Genomic DNA, 19,924 nt, shown 5'->3' with positions numbered 1-19,924 from the left:
GCTTCCAGATTCAGATAAGCCCCCTGTCTGCAGACTCCCACAACCACCACCCAGGGTTGTCAGGAAGAGGCCCTCACCCCCCCCCCCCCACTTTCCTGGTCTGCCAGGCTGCGTGCTCGGCTAAGGGTCTGGTATGGATTTGGGCTGGGGGGAGGGGGTGACACCACGCCTTTTTTTTTTTTCTTTTCTTTTCTTTTTTTTAAATACCCGGGTGCCAACAATTGCAACCATGAGTCAATTTAAATGCGATTTGACTAAATTTTTTTCTTAAGAAATATAATTTTTGCTGCAGCATTTTCTATACATGCTACAGATGTGCCACTCTACAGGCAGACTAAGGGGACCCCCCAGGCACTATATTTAAAGGAATTTTTCATTTTTATTGTTTCACTTAAAGTGTGAACCCCACTTAATCTGAAACAATAAAAATGAAAAATTCCTTCAAATATAATGCCTGGAGGTGCTCTTACGCTGCCTGTAAAGTGGTGCATACTTTAGGAGAAAGAAACCTCCGCCTGCTGTCATGGGGGGATAGAGGGTAAGGGGTGATGGAGCTTTGCAACATTATATATGTTACACCCTAAATATGTGTGTAACATGTAACATGTTGCTAAAGTTGAACCTGTCCTTTTAGGAAGTCAAAGCAGGAAGTACAATCAATAGCTAAAAGAGTATGTAAAGGTAACACTTCAGAGAATTTTGCACAGACGGGACACAGAGAGCAAATACAGGGTTTTCACCCTTCCCTATGCTATAAATAATGATCCTAGGTCTTAAGGTGTATTCTCATGAAGCATTCCCAGGTGCCACACAGCATTTTACATGTAGCAATAGACAAGAGAAGAGAATATTACTTTTAGTGAAGACAGTTTAGCATTCTAATCCAAACCAATAAATTTCTTCAGATGGCTCAAGGGCTGGGCACAACCCTTCTGCCCAGTGTATAAAATGTACAGACTGAATAAAGTATATTTCTAATATTGATATATTTTTCTAACCTTTACATGTTGAATAAAGTACAGAAGGGACCAATGTGAAAGCCTGAAACTTAGACCTAGGCATTAATGCTGTAACAATCATAGTATCAACCCAGATACTGGTCCATCTGTGAGGTTTGGTTGAATGGAAATGAGAAACAAAACATTAAAAAATATTGCTTATGTATGTTTTAGTTCTGCTATGCAACAGAGCTGAATGTTAAAGACAAATTCCCCATTCAACTTAAACATTGCACCCACAATCAGTGGATTGTGGTTGCAATGTCAGGCTCCTGCAGACACTCGTTACAGCTCTCCACCCATACCTCCTTATGTGTTTCAGTTACTCTGCTACAGGAAGTGTCAATGGCCCACAAGAGTGCTGATCATTACCCTCATAGTCTATTGAGAACCACAAGTTCAGATCCACACAGCCGCATCCTTCACAGTGATCTGTGAATCAATAAACAGGTCCCATCTGTTCCTGAACTTGTAGTTCCCAATGAACTTTTATCAAACACATGTATTTGTAAAAATACTGTACACTTAAGTTAATTCTAGTGCGAACACACAATATATTACCAAAGGGTTTGTACACCTACACCGTAGTGCAGGATTGGAGCAGCCCCCTTGGACTTTTTAGGCAGAAATGGTCATAAGGATAATTTTATAGTAAAGGGCAATATAATGCCACTTTTATTGAATGAATGAATGAAATACTTGTATAGCGCACAATGCGAACTGAATCGCCTCTAGGCGCTGTGGAGAGCTTTGATCATCTGCTAAAAGAGGAAGGTCTTGAGTTTTTTCCTAAAAGCCAGGTGATTTTCTTCCAGGCGGATGTTGATTGGTAGAGCATTCCATAGCCGAGGCCCTTGGACAGCGAATCTCCGATCCCCCTTGGATTTATACCGGCCTTTGGGCACGAGGAGGAGGTTTTTGTTGGCTGATCGAAGCCTGCGGTTTGGTGTATAATGATTTATTTTCTCCATTAGGTATTGCGGAGCTTCTCTATGCACGCATTTGTGGGTGAGGCAAAGGGTCTTGAACGTGATCCGATTTTTTACGGTTAGCCAATGTAAGCTCCTCAGCGAAGGAGAGATGGATTCCCAGGGTTTTTTTCCTGTTATTGGCCTTGCTGCCGTGTTTTGGACCAGTTGTAATCGCGCAAGTTGATATTGTGGTAATCCTATGTAAAGCGAATTTGCGTAGTCCAGACGTGAATTAATGATTGTTCCAACTACCACTGCTTTGTCATTCTTTGGGATAAAAGGGATGAGTCTGCGAAGCATGCGCAGCAGATGGTGAGATCCACTGACTACAGATCCTATTTGCGCATCCATTGACATTTGTGCATCTAAAATAACCCAGAGACTCTTCTCTTTGGTCTTTGGGAAGATAGTCTGCCCAAAGACGGTTGGTGGAGACCAGGAGGTTTTGGTTGCGGGCTTATGATTTGGGTGTAAGATAATAAGCTCTGTCTTTGATTCGTTTAGCTGGAGGGAGTTAGTGGTCATCCAGTCCTCTATTGATTTGAGGCAGTTTTCAAGTTGTTGTTGGTGATCTTTTTTTCCATTGATCCGGAAATAAAGTTGCGTGTCATCAGCGTAAGAGTGGAAGCAGAGATCTGAGCATCTGATGATTTGAAGGAGTGGGCGAATGTAAATGTTGAAGAGAACGGGTGACAAAGGAGAGCCTTGAGGGACTCCGCAGGTGACTGCCCGAGTTTCGGAGAGGAATTTTCCTAGTTTCACTGTCTGTGACCGATTTCCTAGGAAGGATGCGAACCATTGGAGATCTATGTCTTGGACTCCAGCTACTTCTGTGAGGCGGACGAGTAGAGTATTGTGATCTACTGTATCAAACGCTGCACTTAAGTCTAGCAGTACGAGGAGACACGGCTCTCCGTCATCTGCTGCTTCAAGGGCGTCATCCCAAATCTTGAGGAGAGCTGTTTCTGTTCCATGACCCGGGCGGAAGCCTGATTGCAGCGGGTCCAGGAGTTTGTGAGTATCCAGGTGAAGTTGTAGCTGATGTTCTACAGCTTTCTCCATGATCTTCGAAATGGTGTTGAGGCTCGTAATTGGCCTACGGTTGTTTGGATCCTGAGGGTCCAGGTTTGGTTTCTTGAGTAGAGGTTTGACGATGCCTTGTTTGAGGATGCTGGGAACAATCCCTTCGTGGAATGATCGGTTTATGAGGTGGGTTATGGTTGGTATGGTATTATTAATACAAAGCATAAAAACTTGTTTATATATAGACCTAGCCAACAAGGCAAATAATGTACAACACACAGTACAAAATTAGAAAAAATGGTGGTACATCAAAACATATTTGTCAAACACAAGAAAAGGCAAGTATGCCTTGTGCTGCCAGAGATGACCTGTGGTCAGTCAATAGGGATTTCTTGCGTATAGCCCAACATGTTTCGGAATGAACAATGTGTATTCCTTCATCTGGGAAGATTATTAATTCTCATTGTCATCCTTTGCTTGCTCCTTTTGTGTCGGAGGTACCAGCTGTCGCCTACAGGAGGGGCCCTCTGTGGGCGACAAACTGGTATCAAGTTAATACTTGCGGGGGATGTACCTACTGTCAATATATGAACAGATGCTAAAATATTCGGTTACCCAATGGTCACACTTTTCACCCTAAACATTATGTAAATTGCAGGACCCCCGCCATGGTATAGCTACTCTCTTGAGACTGTGGATGTTACTATGTCAGGAAAACTATAAATTCATTTTGGAAACGCATATATTAACCTATATCAAGTATACACAAAGGTGATCATGATGTACCCATTGTTCGACACATGGCCTCAGTCCATGCTGTGTCTATCCCTAAGGTAAATTTTCTGGCCTTGGATTGCCTACATCCTAGCCACAGAGGTGGCAACCTCTATAAGCAACTACTACAACCTCAAAGCCACCCTGCCACCAGGCTTGAATGAGGCATTTAACTTCAAGCCCTTCCTCCCTGGTTTTGTGTCAGAGGGATGCGACTTAAACCTCTAATTTCCGATATTGAGAGTCTTGAACTCCAGAGGAATTAATTCTTTGAGACATTGCTGTGTGCCCCTATGCCATGACATCCTGAGAACCGCATGCTAAATATAATACCATATACAGAATTCTTTATAAGTTAATCTTTAATTTTAGATCTGGGTGTCCCTGGTATTCCATATCCTTGGCTATTTTCTTTCCCATTATATTTTATATTTTTTCTTCCTCTCCGTTTGCTTTTTCCTATGTATATCATTTTTGTTTAATCGATCACTGTTTTTTGTTCTTGTATGTTTCTCCATTGAGGTTTTTGAATCATTTATTGCCCACTGTGACTGTCGTGGTCTACTAGATGGCGATGTACGTGTCCCCTGTGGAGTCTTCTGCTTACACCACCAGGTGGGTAGGCTTCACTCCATATATAAGTGGACACACCTGACACGCATGTCTCTGATTGAGCAATGCTGCCATGGTGTGGTTATCTGCATTGGTGTGTTAAAAGGTACTGTACTCATAGTGAGGGTGATGAGATACCTGATTCTCCTATCTTATTTCTATGCAACACTCATCCTGTCTGCTGATATTTTAAGTTTAGGAAGTATGTGTTAATACGCTCTTCCAATTGCTTTTTTTGCTTTAGATATTGATACCCTTTTGGCTGGTGTAGCCTACAAGGCATTTCTTGTGGATGTTTGCAGCTTGCTCATTCTGGGATGCACGCCCACCCATCTTCTGCTCTGCGGACTGCTTCAGTCACTTTGGGAGTTCCCATTAATTTTATTCCTTGTGTTTCCTTTTTTGTTTATTGTACAATCATCGTATGAATATTAGAATGGTCACATGTATTATATACCAAATTTATACTCTTGTATTGCTTTCTATGTTCACATCATGGTTTACAGTGTGATTATCATGCGACTATGTTTACATTTCAGACAATGAGAATTAAAGTCACTCAGACATAATCTTCCCTGATGAAGGAATACACATTGTTCATTCTGAAACATGTTGGGTTATATGCAAGAAATCCCTATTGACTGACCACAGCTCGTCTCTGGTAGCACAGGGCATACTTACCTTTTGTTGGGTTTGACAAATATATTTTGATGTACAATGACATGGCAATGTTTGCCTACCTCACTTATATGCTTAATGATACATCAAATAAGTGAGTACAACCTTGTCTATATAAGAATCAACCAATGCAGTTGCAGCCAGAAAAATCAGTAACGAATGATAACTCGCAAAAAGGATAACAATCTAATTTATTTATACAGAAGAGAAACGTTAGACTAATCAGATATTACCAAATATAACGTAGCTGATAAAACTCTTAAAGCAATGATGTTATTAATAAATTACAAAGTAAGTAAGTAATACAAAAAAAGGATGTTGCAATGTAAATGATGCGCCAAATGCATCTAGATGCGCGACCGCTGTGTATTTGAGATGCGCAACTACTTTGCACACGTAGGTATGTACCCGTGGCGCATGTCTGGTTCCAGTGGCCAGCACACAAGAATGACATCACGCACCTACAGGAAGTTGCTTGTACTGCTGTTAATTTCTTTCCACCACCATGCCCCGCTCACTGTTCTCTAAGGAAGTGATGATCCTTATTTGAAAATTAAGAAAATTATTATTATTTTTTTTAACATGGTGTGGGTCTCTAACACACATTCATACATATTAGGGCCGATTTAGACAGAATCCGATTTACCTACCAGCTTGTTTTTAGAGTATGGGAGGAAACTGGAGGAAACCCACGCAGGCACAGGGAGTACATGCAAATTCCAGGCAGATGGTGTCGTGGGCAGGATTCAAACCGGCGACCCTTTTTGCTACTAGGTGAAAGTGCACACCACTACACCACTGTGCTGCCCAAATATATATCTATAGATGTAGGTAATTGTGTCCACCAGCAGAGAGAAGTTGGGTAGATGCCTCACTCCCAATTCTGGAGGCATAATAATAGTCTAGCACAGGGGTCTTCAAACTAAAGCCCTCCAGTTGTTCAGGAACTACAATTCCCATCATGCCTAGTCATGTCTGTAAATGTCAGAGTTGGGATGTGTAGTTCCGCAACGGCTGGAGAGCTGTAGTTTGAAGATTCCTGATCACTCTAGCATGTCTTGAAAAAAGGTGGTTTCTCATGTGCCTTGTATAATGCAAGATATTGAAACACAATATTGTTAGGAAAATACAAGTGGATCATGGCACATCTACATTCCAAATTTGGCACTTACGATGGTCATGCACTATGCAATCTGATTGGCCAATCTCTGTACAACTCGATATTTCGTCAAAATAGGTAATAGGAAGACGCACAACAATTATTTCAAATTCTAGGAAATCAAACAGGCTCTTCCACTAAATCTAATTTTTTTAAGATCTAACCGATTGCAGTGTATGGTCACCTTTAAAGATCAAGATCTGAAAATATAAATTTATTGGGTTTAGAAACACTTGTTCTTTGTAATGTATTGAAAGATTTAGTTAAAAATAGAAAAAAACTAATTTTAAAGATATATTAGACGTAATGGGAATGAGATAAGCATCAAAAGGGTTAATTAACTGAGAACACCTACTAATTGCCTAACAAGACACATCCAATAAGATGAAATGAACCAAATGAATTGGGTGTGCACTATTATCAATGAGAAAACCACAATTACCCTAGCACCAGTTGCAGTTTATATATTTATTATCATTTTACATTTTAAAGTGCGGCAGTTCTCACGTTCGGTTAATGACTTTTCCAGCACAAAAATTAAGGTATGAACTAGAGCAACGCATTCTTCTTAGTAAATCAGCCCCAATGTCTGCTCCTCACTCTAAAGACAATAGTGTAACTTAGTTACTATGCAGACAAAAGACGTTGATCTTTTGAGATACAGAAAACGGTAACTAGGCCCACCTCTCAGGATTAAACCCCAAAATATATTAAGTACACATGTTCCTGTAACTATATATATATATATATATATATATACACGGGGCACCGTAATTTAATTAGAAAGTCCTCACAATGGTTTCCTTAAAGCTTCTTGATATATGAATTTCAATATTTCCACAACAACCACCATTTTTTCTAATTTTTTACTGTGTGTTTTGCATTATTTGCCTTGTTGTCTATGTCTATATATAAACAAGTTTTTATGTTTTGTATTAATAAAAGTGGCATTATATTGCCTTTTACTATAAAATTATCTTTATGACCATTTCTGCCTAAAAAGTCCAAGGGGGGTGCTCTAATCCTGCACTACGGTGTAGGTTGTACAAACCTTTTGTATGTTTTGGACTGCCAACATCCTAACATGAATATATCCCGTTTCTTCTTTCCTCTACAATATATTACCCATATTTTTTGTAAAATATAAAATACATGTTAAGCCTTACAATTGCACACACACCCATGAAACAGAAATAAACTTTGCTGCCCAAAACTGTCTCTTTAAAAGCCTTTACAGGTTATAGGTTTAGAGGTAAGAGTAAATGATGACCCTATAATTTTTGCTCTCGTTCCGACAATCAGTAGTGTTTTATACCAGGTCAAAATAAGGTATGTATACCTGCTTACAATAAAAAAATAAAAAAATAATGATGTATTAATGTCAGAGCTGAATTTATTTGCCTATTTTATATTTGTCTGGTATTCAGCTTAAATATGTTGTAGGTTAATAACAGCTTAGAGTAATAGAGGTGAGCATATCAATCTGGCATGCTTTTGAGTGAATTATTAAGAGTAGATATCTGAAAATGTCAACTAGCCCCATGAAACAAGGCTTGTTGTAATATTTCCTATAATTCAAAAAAAATAAATTGACCTATTCTAGCATGAAAATGTTCCAGTACTTAAGTAAATTGATTAAACTAATCATTAACCACTTCCAGACCGCCGCACACCGATATACGTCCTAACTTTGAAGAGGAATATCGTTGTTATGACAGCAGCTAGCTGCCATTCCTCAAAAGTGGAACTTCCGCTTATCCGTTTCCTCCCCCCACTTTGGTGCCACATTTTGGCACCTTTCAGGAGGGAGGAGGGAAAAGGTACCTGGTTTTTAACAGGTACCATTCCCCACTTCCAGGAGATGGGGCCCGGTCTCTGCAAGGTTTGGCCCCCCTCCTCCTTCCTTTGCCGCCGGACCAATTAGAAAGTTCATCGCGCTTTTCACATGTGCAGTAGAGAACCGGCTGTGAAGCCAAAAGGCTTCATTGCCGGGTTCCCTTACCAGGAATGGCGGCAGCTGCACCTGACAGCCCATCCAAAGATCGGATGGGGTGCCGACATCGCTGGGTCCCTGCACAGGTAAGTTTCCATATATTTAAAGTCACTTTAAATTTTTCATGGGCGGAGGGCTGGGCTTCCTCTTCAATTTCATTGGTTTACCTGCAGGTCATTTTGATCCCCTCAGAAGCCTAGCTAATAAACTCCTTATTGCCAACCTTTGTGTCCCGACTAGTTGCTAGGATGTGAAAACTGTTGGATGCTCGCTCCTATGATTGCAGAACTGAGAACCAACAGTTTTCACGTCCTAGCAATGAGACAAGATGTGCCGGTTAATATCTAGGACTTAATAAGCCACGATTTTGAGGGGACCCAAATGGCCTACAGATAAAACAATGAATGAATGATCATATTACAAAGCTGCACAGATTTGTATTATTTACTGGGGCCCCTTGACTGCATAGGCTATTTCTGGAAAAGTTGAACTTAGCCTTTAACTAGGGTTAGCCAAACATGTGACATCAGCCAAATAGAATACTCAGTAGTTTTTTTTCTTTAACACATTTGAAAGTTGACGGTGGGATTTCTATGTTCTTAATTACTTCTGCTAGGGTTAGTTTTTGCTCTTGAAACTAAACTGCTTGAATATTTGAATATAAACTATTTAATACATCTTTATCCTAACAGGGAGACTGAATTGTGTGTTTTGGTCCTAATTCCAGCCCTTCCAGTAAGTATCAATTGATATCATTTATATTAAAATACTGACTGTTTACAATTACACCTTCCAAACTCTTTCCAAGACTTGGCCCACATTTTTATGTTTCAGCAAGACCTGGGGGCATATTTATAAAGCAGTGAATGTGATAAACATTTATTACTGGCATTTTTTGGCATTGACAATTGATGCAGCACTTTTATATAATACTGGACATTCACATCAGTCCCTGCCCTCAAGGACAATCAAGGTCCCTATCTCACATGCTTACAATGTACATACACATATGCTAGGACTAAGTTAGACAGAAGGCAATTAACCTCAATGTCTTTGGAGTGTAGGAGAAAACCAGGAAGATATACCTGCAATAAATATTTGATGAACGTCACATTCACTACTTTATAGATATATTTCGATGCATTTTTGATCTGCTCTTGATGCTTAAAAATCAGGACTTTTATTCATATGGGACAATTGGGATGGCCTTCACAATAACTTTCCTTTAGCCTTTTAATTCTTCTACTGTTCTTAACCATTGTTTTCAGCTCGATTTCTAGGCCATATTCAAGGCATGAGCTTTAGACTCACCACTTTGTAGATTGTTAGTTACTCATATATTCTTTATAGCCAAACTGTAAATAGTTAAGTTTTGGTCTACTAATCCTTTTAGAGCTGCCATTAAAACAAGTGTCCCAATACCCTCAAACCCTAAATGCCTACTTCTGTGCCACTGTAGGACTCCCCTGCAGCCTAAGCAACAACGTCACCTCCTTTTCACTTTGTTAAACGTTATATCCTTGTGAGGTAAAGACTTTAACCGCTTGCTGACCAACTGCGTTATACTGCGGCAGGTTGGCTCGGCTACGTGAAACGCTGTCATTATACATCGAGCGCGTACATGGCGATCTGTGGAGGCGGCACGCACGCATGGCCATTCGCTAGCAGGGGAGCCAATCAGGGGGTCCATGTTTACCGGCCACCCATGATCACTCCACAGAGAGGCAGAATGGGGTTATGCCAGTGTAAACAAAGCACATCCCCGTTTTGTCAGGGGAGTAGAATGAGATCGTCTGTTTCTAGTGATTAGGAACAGCGATCTCTCTCTACTCCCCATCAGTCCACTCCCCCCACAGTTGGATAGCACCTCCTTGGGGAAAATGTAACCCTTTAATCGCCCCAGGTGTTAACCTCTTCCCTGCCAGTGTCATTTATACAATAATCAGTGCATTTTCTTTTCATACATCAGGGGACACAGAGCCATAGTAGTTACTATGTGGGTTATAGGGCCACTGAAAGGTGATGGACACTGGCCCGCCCTAAGGCAAGAAGTGCACTTCCTATATAACCCCTCCCACTACTGAGAATCCTTAGTTTTTTCACCAGTGTCTAAGGTGTTGGTCGCGAGTAAAGATGTGCTGTGCTGAGCTCCACTGGAGAAATCCTTGCTGGGGCTAGTCATGCTGACCAGATCCGTTCAGAGTGTCCTTTCATGGGCCTAAGGAATGGTACCCGGGCCTCGTGTCCGAAGAAACAAGGTTTTGCTTGCGAATCCTTCTCTTTTTAGAGAGCTGGACCCTGGGATCCAGTACTTTTTGGTTGTAAGGCCATAAAGTTTTTACTGGCAGGGTACTGTTGTAGGTCCAGGATTGTGGGTAACCTCTAGGTTCCCCTGTTCCTGAAGGTTTTGGAGCCCACAGTGAAGGGTGAAGATTGGGTTTATCTCTGATAACCCTGCAGCGGAAAGGTAAGTGGAGATTTTCTTATGAATTTCTCCTTTTAAGTTATAATGTTGTCATGTCTATGTGTCACCACTGGGGGCTGTATTGAGCACTCATCGCCTGATGCTGGAAACAGCTGTGTGTCTGAAAGCGCCCAATCTCGTATGATCTCGGAGGCTAAGCATTGTCGGGCCTCGTTAGTACCTGGATGGGTACCTGGAAGTACATTCTTTTTGGTAGTGTCTCTGCTTTTGTGCTTCAGGCTATGAGTGGAAGAGGGACCAGGAACTCCTCTAAGGGTTCTAAAGGGTCAATGGTTTCACTAAATCCATTTCCAAAAGAATGTCATCCTCCACTGAGAGTGATGCGGCCGGTCAGATTGAGCCGTCAGGGGAGACTGTTGTTGCACTGGACACTTCTGTCCCTGCATATATCACACAGGAGGTTTTCTCTTCTAGCATTTGTAATTTGGAAAAGAAGATTGATGCTATGATACCCCTCCATAGTGGGGCCAAAAGTAGCAGATCCCCATCTAGTGCTCAGGACCCTCTTATTGAGGTGCAAGGGGCAGGGGATCAGGAAGATCTTCCAAGAGATTTGGAAGATACTAATATATCCTCTTCTGAGGATCCTAATATAGAAGGAGTAGCATCACAAGACAGGTTGCTTGTGCACTCTCTTACTAAATTGGTTCGTTCAACCTTTTTGCTGACTGCAGCGCAGGCTCTTGATGAACCCACCTCTGGTTTGGGATCACTAAAACCTTCCCCATCTGGGGATGCTTTTCCTATTCATTCATGGCTAAAAAAGCGTATGTATTCTGAATGGGAACATCCGGATAAACAATATTATCCTCCTAAGAGATTCTCCACACTTTATCCTATGGAAGAGGATTTCTATACCAAATGGGGGGTTCCAGCAATTGATGCTGCGATTGCCTCAGTGAACAAGAGTCTCACATGTCCAATGGATAATGCGCTAATGTTAAAGGATCCAACAGATAAAAAGTTGGAACTTCTTTCCAAAAGCAATATGTCTTTAGCAAGTTCAGTATCGCAGACGGTTCTTGCAGCAATTGGTGTATCTCAGTCCATTAAGGAACAGTTTGTGGAGATACTTAAGATTCTGCCTGATCAGCAGGCCCAGCAATGGGCTAGCATATCAGACGCACTATGTTTCATAGTGGATGCTATGAAAGATTCTGTCATTCTATCATTCAGGTCTGATAGAACCCCATTTGCTCTAACCCACGCTTACGGTGTTGTGTATATTGCTGAGATCCATTTCAGCATGGTACCTCCCAGGCCCAAATGTTTCAGTGTGGCAAATATGAAATCCCAGTTTACCCTATCGAAGGCTTTCTCAGCATCAGTGCTGAGAAAGACACTTGGTGTGTTGGTTGGGGTGGCTTGATGTAGCAGGTTCAAGACCTTGGTGGTATTGTCCCTTGCTTCTTTAGATGGAACAAAGCCTACTTGGTCTAGGTTTATGATGTAGGGTATATGGAGCTGAAAATCTTCATGAACAACTTAAGATCCATGTTCAGCAAAGATATTGTGTGGTAACTTCCGCAATGAGCTGGGTCTTTACCTTCCTTGGGGATTACCACTATTTGGGCTTGAAGCGTAGTGTCGTGGAACCTGCTCCCTTTACGGAGATCGTTCAGAAGCTTTACCAAGTGATTACCTAGTGATGGGAGAAGAGTCTTGTAGTATTGAACCGAGAGGCCATCTGGCCCCAGAGCCTTGCCTTTTTTAGTGCTTCCTATTACAGTCTGTATTTCCGACAGAGTTATGTGCTTGTCCATGAGATTCCGTGTCTCGGACGATAAGGTGGGCATTGCGTAGTCAGCTACATATCTCATTATACGACCCGGAGTTGGTCGGGTTGTATTCAGGTTGTATAGGGTCTCATAGTAAGATTTAAATTCTTGTGTTATTTGTTGGGGTAGGGATTTTTTCTGCCCTGTTGGGGTGTGTATATGTGGATGCCGATGTCTGAGTCTGTAGAGATTGTGCCAGAAGTCTGCCACATTTATTCCCTGATTCATATATCTTTTTACGGGAGATCTGTAATGCCGCCTTGGCTTTGAAATGGAGTAGATCAGTCAACCGTGTACGCGCTGTGTCTAGTTCGCCCCCTAAGGTCCTGGTCGGAGTCTGCTTGTGTATAGCCTCTAGTTTTTGGAGTTTGTCGAGTAAAAGCGTTGTTTGGGCAGTCCTCTGTCTTTTGATCTTCATGCCATGCTTTATCAGCACCTCACAAATCACAGCTTTATGCACCTCCCAGACCAGTCCCAAGTCACAGTCTGCTGTAGTGTTGGTGTGAAAATAGTTGGTAATTTCTTTTTTGACATCCACTAGTACTTCTGGGTCTTGGAGGAGGCTCTCATTAAGTCTCCACGGCTTTCTCTGTCCTCCCGGATAATCAGTCAAAGCATATTGCATTGTAACCAGGGCATGGTCTGACCAGGTAACGGACCCTATGGTTGTGTCCCTCACTGCCTTGAGCTGATTGTGCAGTATCAGGAAATGGTCTATGGGTGAGTATGCCTGGTGTGTACGGGAGAAAAAAAGTATAATCCTGTTCGCCGGGGTGAAAAATACGACATACGTCCACTAGCCTTGCGGCGTGAAGTGCCGTGTGTATTACTTTACGTGTCCCTCGGGGAGTTGAGGATGTACCCGTGGAGGTGTCTTCTGTGGGGATCAGTGGAATGTTTAGGTCGCCTCCTATAATAAGTTGGCTCTCAGAGAAGTTCTGAAGTATTTCCAGGTGTTTTTTAACAAAAGAGTCTTGTTGGCTGTTTGGGGTGTAGAGGTTCGCAATAGTCACCTTCACCTCCCCAATCAACCCTTTGAGGAAATGGAATCGCCCCGCTGGATCTGCTTTCACCTCGACCAGAGACCACGGGATCCCTGCCGCAATCTGAATAGAGACCCCTCGGGATTTAGCTTCTGAGTGGGTGGCGTGATACACTATCGGATAAAACCTGTTTTTTAAGATTGGGAACTTGTTTTCCTGGAAGTGCGTCTCCTGTATCAAAAATTGTTTAGCTTTTAAACATTTCATATCATGTAACAGCATTCTTCTCTTTTCTGGGACGTTAAGCCCCTTGGCTTTTAAGGTAACCACTTGGATCGCATCCATGTTCGTGGGAGGGTGGAGGGGAGGGAGGGACAAAGAGGTAGAAGGGGTGGGAAAGGGGAGTGTTGGGGGGAAGGAAAAGCAGAGAGCAGGAAGAAATGAGAGTAAGAGAGAGAAGAGCAAGGGTGGGCTCTCGAGAGTGACCGTAGGTGGTCTAAGAGCGGATATGCTCTCAGTGGACACTGTCCAGCAAGATTTCAGCAAAACTGCTGCACTAACCTCCACCAGGACTAGCTGGAAGAACGTCTGCCTAAGTGGAGGAGTGTCTAGCAAGGGACCACATGGGGAGCCCCCACCCTTCCCAGACCTCCAGACCTTTGTTGTGTGTGAAAGTGTGAACTTGTAATAGATGTCTGTGTGAACAGGAACAATATTCATGAAAAGAGAGAATCCCCTAGGCGCAAGCGGATCACAATTACATGCAAAACATACCAATCGGTGACGTTATGTCAAATCTGATAACTATCCCAGCTGGCTATAACATAATTAAACTAAAATGGTTTAAGTTCCCAAGATTACTGATGTGGCTCCCCCTCCCCCCCGAGGCCACGGCCCCCTGGGGTAAGTATATCCACGGGTGTTGTCAAGTGGTCCAGGGGAGACAGCCAAGGAGTCAGGGGAAAAGGGGAGACCACCGTACCACACCCCAACCCCCCTCCCGACAGCACCCCCTACAGTGAATCCGCGCCCGCGGACCGCAACCGCACCCCAAGGGGAGCATATAACATCCCCCCATTGGACCCAGTGCATTAAAGCAGAAACATGTCGGGTCCTTAGCAGACAGGAACCAGTACTGGTATGCAACCCAGCCCGCCCCCCCCCCCTGCCAGCTGACCGGGACCACCAAAGTCACCACTCACATGACCACTCACCGCAGGGGGATCCTGGCAGTCCAATGTCATCTGGTAAAGCGTGTCCGCCCAACCTGCATTGGCCAGGAGAAAGTTGTGGCCATGAAAGGAGATCCTGGTCTGTGGGGAGGTAAAGTGGGCTCTAACCCCCCCCCCCCCCCCCCACAACAAGAGATGTTGACCACAGGGAAGCATAAAACAAAGGAGGGGAGAGACACCCCGAGCACCCATGAAGGCCCCCGACAGACCAGCTCCAGAACGGACTGCTCCCTGTGCAGCAGGCGGTCATACAGGTGTGCGGGTGTAGAGGGTCCAGAGGCAGCCTGGGGCCCCGTGCCAGGAGTTGCGGGGTCAGAGGGCCAATCATGACCAAGAAGGCGGATCGTCCCCAGACTCCGCTGCAGCAGTGGAATTGGTGTACTTGGCCTTGATAACGCCGGCTGAACACTGGTAATAGGGCGGCCACCCGGTGTGGGATTGGAGACGGCCGGGCACCAGGCAAAGAAGGGGGGGAGACGAACACGCGGAGCCTATCCGCCGGGGAGCATCTTGGCAAACAGGGCATGTATGGTGGGCTATGTGATGCTCTTATGACTCACGTGGACCGCCGTTAGATACAGGACGGGATATACCTCTGGATCTCTGCAGGCAAGCCGGATGTTGGACCCATTCCGAGATGGACCCGCTCGACCGGTGGGACCCGGGAGCCTCTGCAGCCAGTTTGGCACTTGGATCGGCTCTGCCCCCAGAAATGTAAAAACGCTGGGAGATCCGCTGGTGTGCGCAGAGTGAATGAGGAGCGGTCGTAATGGAAATAACCTGTATGTGCAGCCATGCCTCCTTGCCACTTCTAGAGCCGGTTTCAATATAGCGCGCCGCTGTAGCGTAGCCCTGGACAGATCCGGGAGTATCTGAATGTGTGCCCCGTCAAGTTCGATGTCACCATGGTCCCAGGCCTTGCGGAGTAGAACTTCCTTTTGGGTATAACGGTGTAGGCAGCAAAGGACGCCTCGGAGCCTCTCAGGGTCCGCAGACTCTGGGCCCAGAGTGCGGTGCACCCTGTCAATTTCCAGGGTAAGAGGCGGATCATCTAAGAGCCTATGGAAAATAGCCGTTAGTCTTTGGCAAATCTTCCGGTCCTGTGGCCTCCGAGAGTCCCCGCAGCAAGTTATTGCGGCGGTCCTCCATTTACTCCAAATGGAGTTGCATCTCCTGGGCTACACTTGAGTGGGTATCCTGGGCATGTTCCAGTATCCGCACCCTAGATTCCAGCGAGTTAAGGAGGGACTCGCCGGAGGTAACATGGTCTGTGATCGTGTGCAGTTCTGCCCTTACCTCCTGTATGTCCTTGCTGTGGGCCTCCTCAATACGAAGAATCAGAGCCTGTATGTAAGCTCTCATGGGCAGAGCTTCTATGTCCGCTCGTGTGGGCAGGGCTCGCAGCATGCTGCGGAGGTCTTCATCTAGCAGTCTTGAGTGAAACTGCGTGTAAGGGAAAGGCTCGAAGGTGGCCACCATTTTCCCCAACAATGTCATGCACAGCCGAATGGAAGGATTTTTCTTTGTTTTGACAAGTTGAATTAGTCCTAAAAGGGAACTGATTCTTGTCTGGGGTAAGAATACCTTCTTCTGTACGGTATCTATGACCAGCCCCAAGTACTGTAATCTCCTTGATGGTTTTAAGGAGGATTTTTCTAGGTCGAGTATTCAACCCAGAGATTCCAGGTAGTTTAGACCTACTTCCATCTGACTTGAATGAACAAGATAACAAGATTTTGCTCTGACTTTTGTCAAAGGACAATCAAAACAATTCCAGCGTGACATAAATTACTTTTACTGTTGCTGTAATCACTGTGTCGGACATTGGCTGTGCGTCCATAAAGGACGCAGGAGAACTGCCCCCTCTCTCTCACCATAGATAGATTCACGTATAGCATGAATCTATCTATAACGTCACCGCTGCCGCCCCCTATTCAGGTGCTCAGCCCATAGGCTCTAATAGGTGCCCTGATTAGACCCGCTGCGAGACAGGCAAGTCCCGACTCCCAGGCGATGCACACTGACAGCAATTGATGGGGCACAGTAGCAGCAATTGATGGGCACACTGGCACCATTCGATGGGGCACGGTAGTGGCAATTGATTGGGCACAGTGGCAGCATTTGATGGGGCACAGTGGCAGCATTTGATGGGGCACAGTGGCAGAAATTGATGGGGCACAGTGGCAGTTGGATAGGACAAGGAGCCTACTTTGATCCTACTTCAATGATATTCAGTGGGCTGAAGTAGGACCAAAGTTGGACCAAAGTAGTGTAGGAAACATTTTCAAAGTCGGACCAGTTAAGACGGCACTCATAGGGAATCATTGATTTGGAGATGTCATGCGACATGAGCTCTCAATGTCGGAGCGTTTGTCGTACCAGTGTGAACCCAGCTTGTTTTTTTTACCAAAAATATGTAGACGAATACATATTGTCCTAAACTGAGGAAGAAATTTAATTTTTTTGTACATTTTTTTGGTGATATTTATTATAGCAAAAAGTAAAAAATATTGTTTGTTCTTTTTTCAAAATTGTCGCTCTTTTTTATTTTTTTGTTTAACCACTTACAGACCGGACCATTTTGCTGGTCAAAGACCAGACCACTTTTTGCGATTCGGCACTGCGTCGCTTTAACTGACAATTGCACGGTCGTGCGACGTGGCTCCCAAACAAAATTGACGTCCTTTTTTTCCCACAAATAGAGCTTTCTTTTGGTGGTATTTGATCACCCCTGCGTTTTTTTTTTTTGCACTATAAACAAAAATATTTATTAATAATTTTTTATTATTTCTTTTTTTACTAGTAATGGCGGCGATCAGCGATTTTTATTGTGACTGCGACATTCTGGGGGACCCATCGGACATTTTTGACACATTTTTGGGACCATTGTCATTTATACAGTAATCACTGCTATATAAATGCAGTGATTCCTGTGTAAATGACACTGGCAGTGAAGGGGTTAACCAGTGGGTGGCAGTGTAGGGGTTAAGTGTTCCTAGGGGTGTGTTACTAACTGTGGGGGGGTTGGGCTTTCATTTAGTGAACACCGATCTCTGCTCCAATCACATGGAGCAGAGATCAGCGTCACTAGTTGCTAGGCAGAATGGAGAAATGCTGTTTACACTGCATTTCCTCCATTCAGCCGTCCCGTGAGTCCGCAAGTCTCGCGACCGGACTCACAGGGGTCCCGACCAGAGCGGGAGCGTGCCGCCGGCTGCGCACTCCCGATGGCAGGGCAGCATTGAAGATTGGACGTACCTGTACGCCAATATGCCTGCCCGTGCCATTCTGTCGACGTACATCGGCGTGCGCTGGTCGGGAATCGGTTAAAGTGCAAAAAAATAAAAAAAAGTCATCAATTATCACCAAAAAAAAGCTCTAATTGTGGGGAAAAAAAGGACTTCGATTTTGTTTGGGTACAACGTTGCACAACCGTGCAATTGTCAGTAAAAGCAGCGCAGTGCCATATCGCAAAAAAATGGCCTTGTCAGGATGTGGGTAGTAGATCCTTCCGGGGCTGAAGTGGTTAATTGGCTGCCATTTCCTAAAGAGAGTTTTTAAAAGTCAGCTGTCACTAGGGAGATCGGCCTCAATTCTTGCTCAACCATGTGTACTGATGGTCCCTGGACCTTTCCTGGCCCACTACAACCATTCATCGTTATAACAAACAGGAGTGAATATGACTTGTCTCATGTGATTCAATAAGTGTACGGCACAACACATACAAGCATGAGCAGCAGGCTACTCTACCAAACGTGTCAAGGTAGCTGATGATGAATGCACTTGTTGAATAAACCTATTGTTTTAAACAGGTCATATTCATGGACTTTGTTTTCTTTGCAAAAAGGGTCTGGTTGAAGGATCAGACTTGGGCTCAATATTCAACTTTAAGTTTGCGTTAAAGCCTATCTACATGTATTTTTTTTATTTTAGGTAGTATGAGAAATAGTTAACATTTATGTAAACTTTTTCATTCCTGCAAGTAGGGATGAGCTTCGTGTTCGAGTCGAATGTACATTCGACTCGAACATTGGCTGTTCGTGCGTTCGGCGAATTCCGAACGTTTTGGCCGTTCGCGTCAAAATTCGAGTGACGCGCGCGCGGACCATAATGCACTGCGTTGGCGCAGTGCATTGCTGCCCGATGATTGGCCAAGCATGCACTGTGACCCCGCATGCTTGGCCAATCGCAGCGCCGGCAGCGAGGAGGGCCATGATTGGCCACAGGCATCCTGCCTGTGGCCAATCATAGCTCAGGCTGTGTAGTGCACGCCCCACACTATATAAGGCCGCCTTTGAGGCGGCTTCGTGTAGTGTGTTACTTAGCATCTGAAGCAGTGGGTGTTCTTTGTACCTTCAACACAGTACACACCAATAGTTTTTGGCTGATTTCCTATCTTGCTGCTGTGTAGTGGTTGTTGTCTGTGCCCTGACTGCAGTATACACCACTATATTCACCTCACCTATATAGCTAGTGATCTAGCTTTAACCACTTAACAACTGCCCATTGCCGATTAACGGCTTCAGGGCGGTTGTTTAACTCTGAGAGGCCGTTAATTAACGGCCTCCCAGAATTCTGCTCTCGCGTGCCCCGAGGTGTGCGCACTCGAGAACATCCGTGACCGCCGGGTCCACAGGACCCGGCGCATCACGGATCACGGTAAACGGCCGCTCATAGCGGCCGTTTACCACGTGATTGCTCCGTCAAATGACGGAGTGATCACTTGGAAACAAACCGGCGTCATGTTATGACGCCGGTTCCTCCCTCCCCTCTCTGTACCGATCGGTACAGCGGAGGGGAAAGAGATCGGTGTCAGCAGCGATGTGGGCTGCATCTGCAGTGCCCACATCGCTGCTCACCGAATTTAACCCCTCAATTCCCTGCCAATACTCTGCAATACCAGTGCATACTCTGCAGTACCCTGCCATTACTCTGCAGTACCCCGCCATTACTCTGCAGTGCAGTACCCTGCCATTACTCTGCAGTACCCTGCCATTACTCTGCAGTACCCCCCATTACTCTGCAGTACCCCCCATTACTCTGCAGTAACCCCCATTACTCTGCAGTAACCCCCATTACTCTGCAGTACCCTGCCATTACTCTGCAGTACCCCCCATTACTCTGCAGTACCCCCCATTACTCTGCAGTAACCCCCATTACTCTGCAGTAACCCCCATTACTCTGCAGTACCCCCCAATACTCTGCAGTACCCCGCCATTACTCTGCAGTAACCCCCAT

General features: G+C 44.5%; 1 protein-coding gene across 1 annotated transcript in view; it reads left to right on the top strand.

The window, feature by feature from the left end:
* Positions 1-19,924, top strand: part of LOC143982973 (multidrug and toxin extrusion protein 1-like) — a 131,702-nt gene that overhangs the window by 29,065 nt on the left and 82,713 nt on the right. Inside the window, exon 5 of the mRNA XM_077482157.1 lies at positions 8,901-8,943. Coding sequence (XP_077338283.1) covers positions 8,901-8,943 — 43 coding nt within the window. The remainder of the gene's footprint in view (positions 1-8,900; positions 8,944-19,924) is intronic.

Source organism: Lithobates pipiens, unplaced genomic scaffold, assembly GCF_037356315.1.
Source record: "Lithobates pipiens isolate NorthernLeopardFrog02 unplaced genomic scaffold, aLitPip1_a1.2 Scaffold_16, whole genome shotgun sequence".
Classification (NCBI taxonomy): domain Eukaryota; kingdom Metazoa; phylum Chordata; class Amphibia; order Anura; family Ranidae; genus Lithobates; species Lithobates pipiens.
The sequence above is the reverse complement of the archived record's forward strand: the minus strand, read 5'-3'. Positions and strand labels throughout refer to the sequence as shown.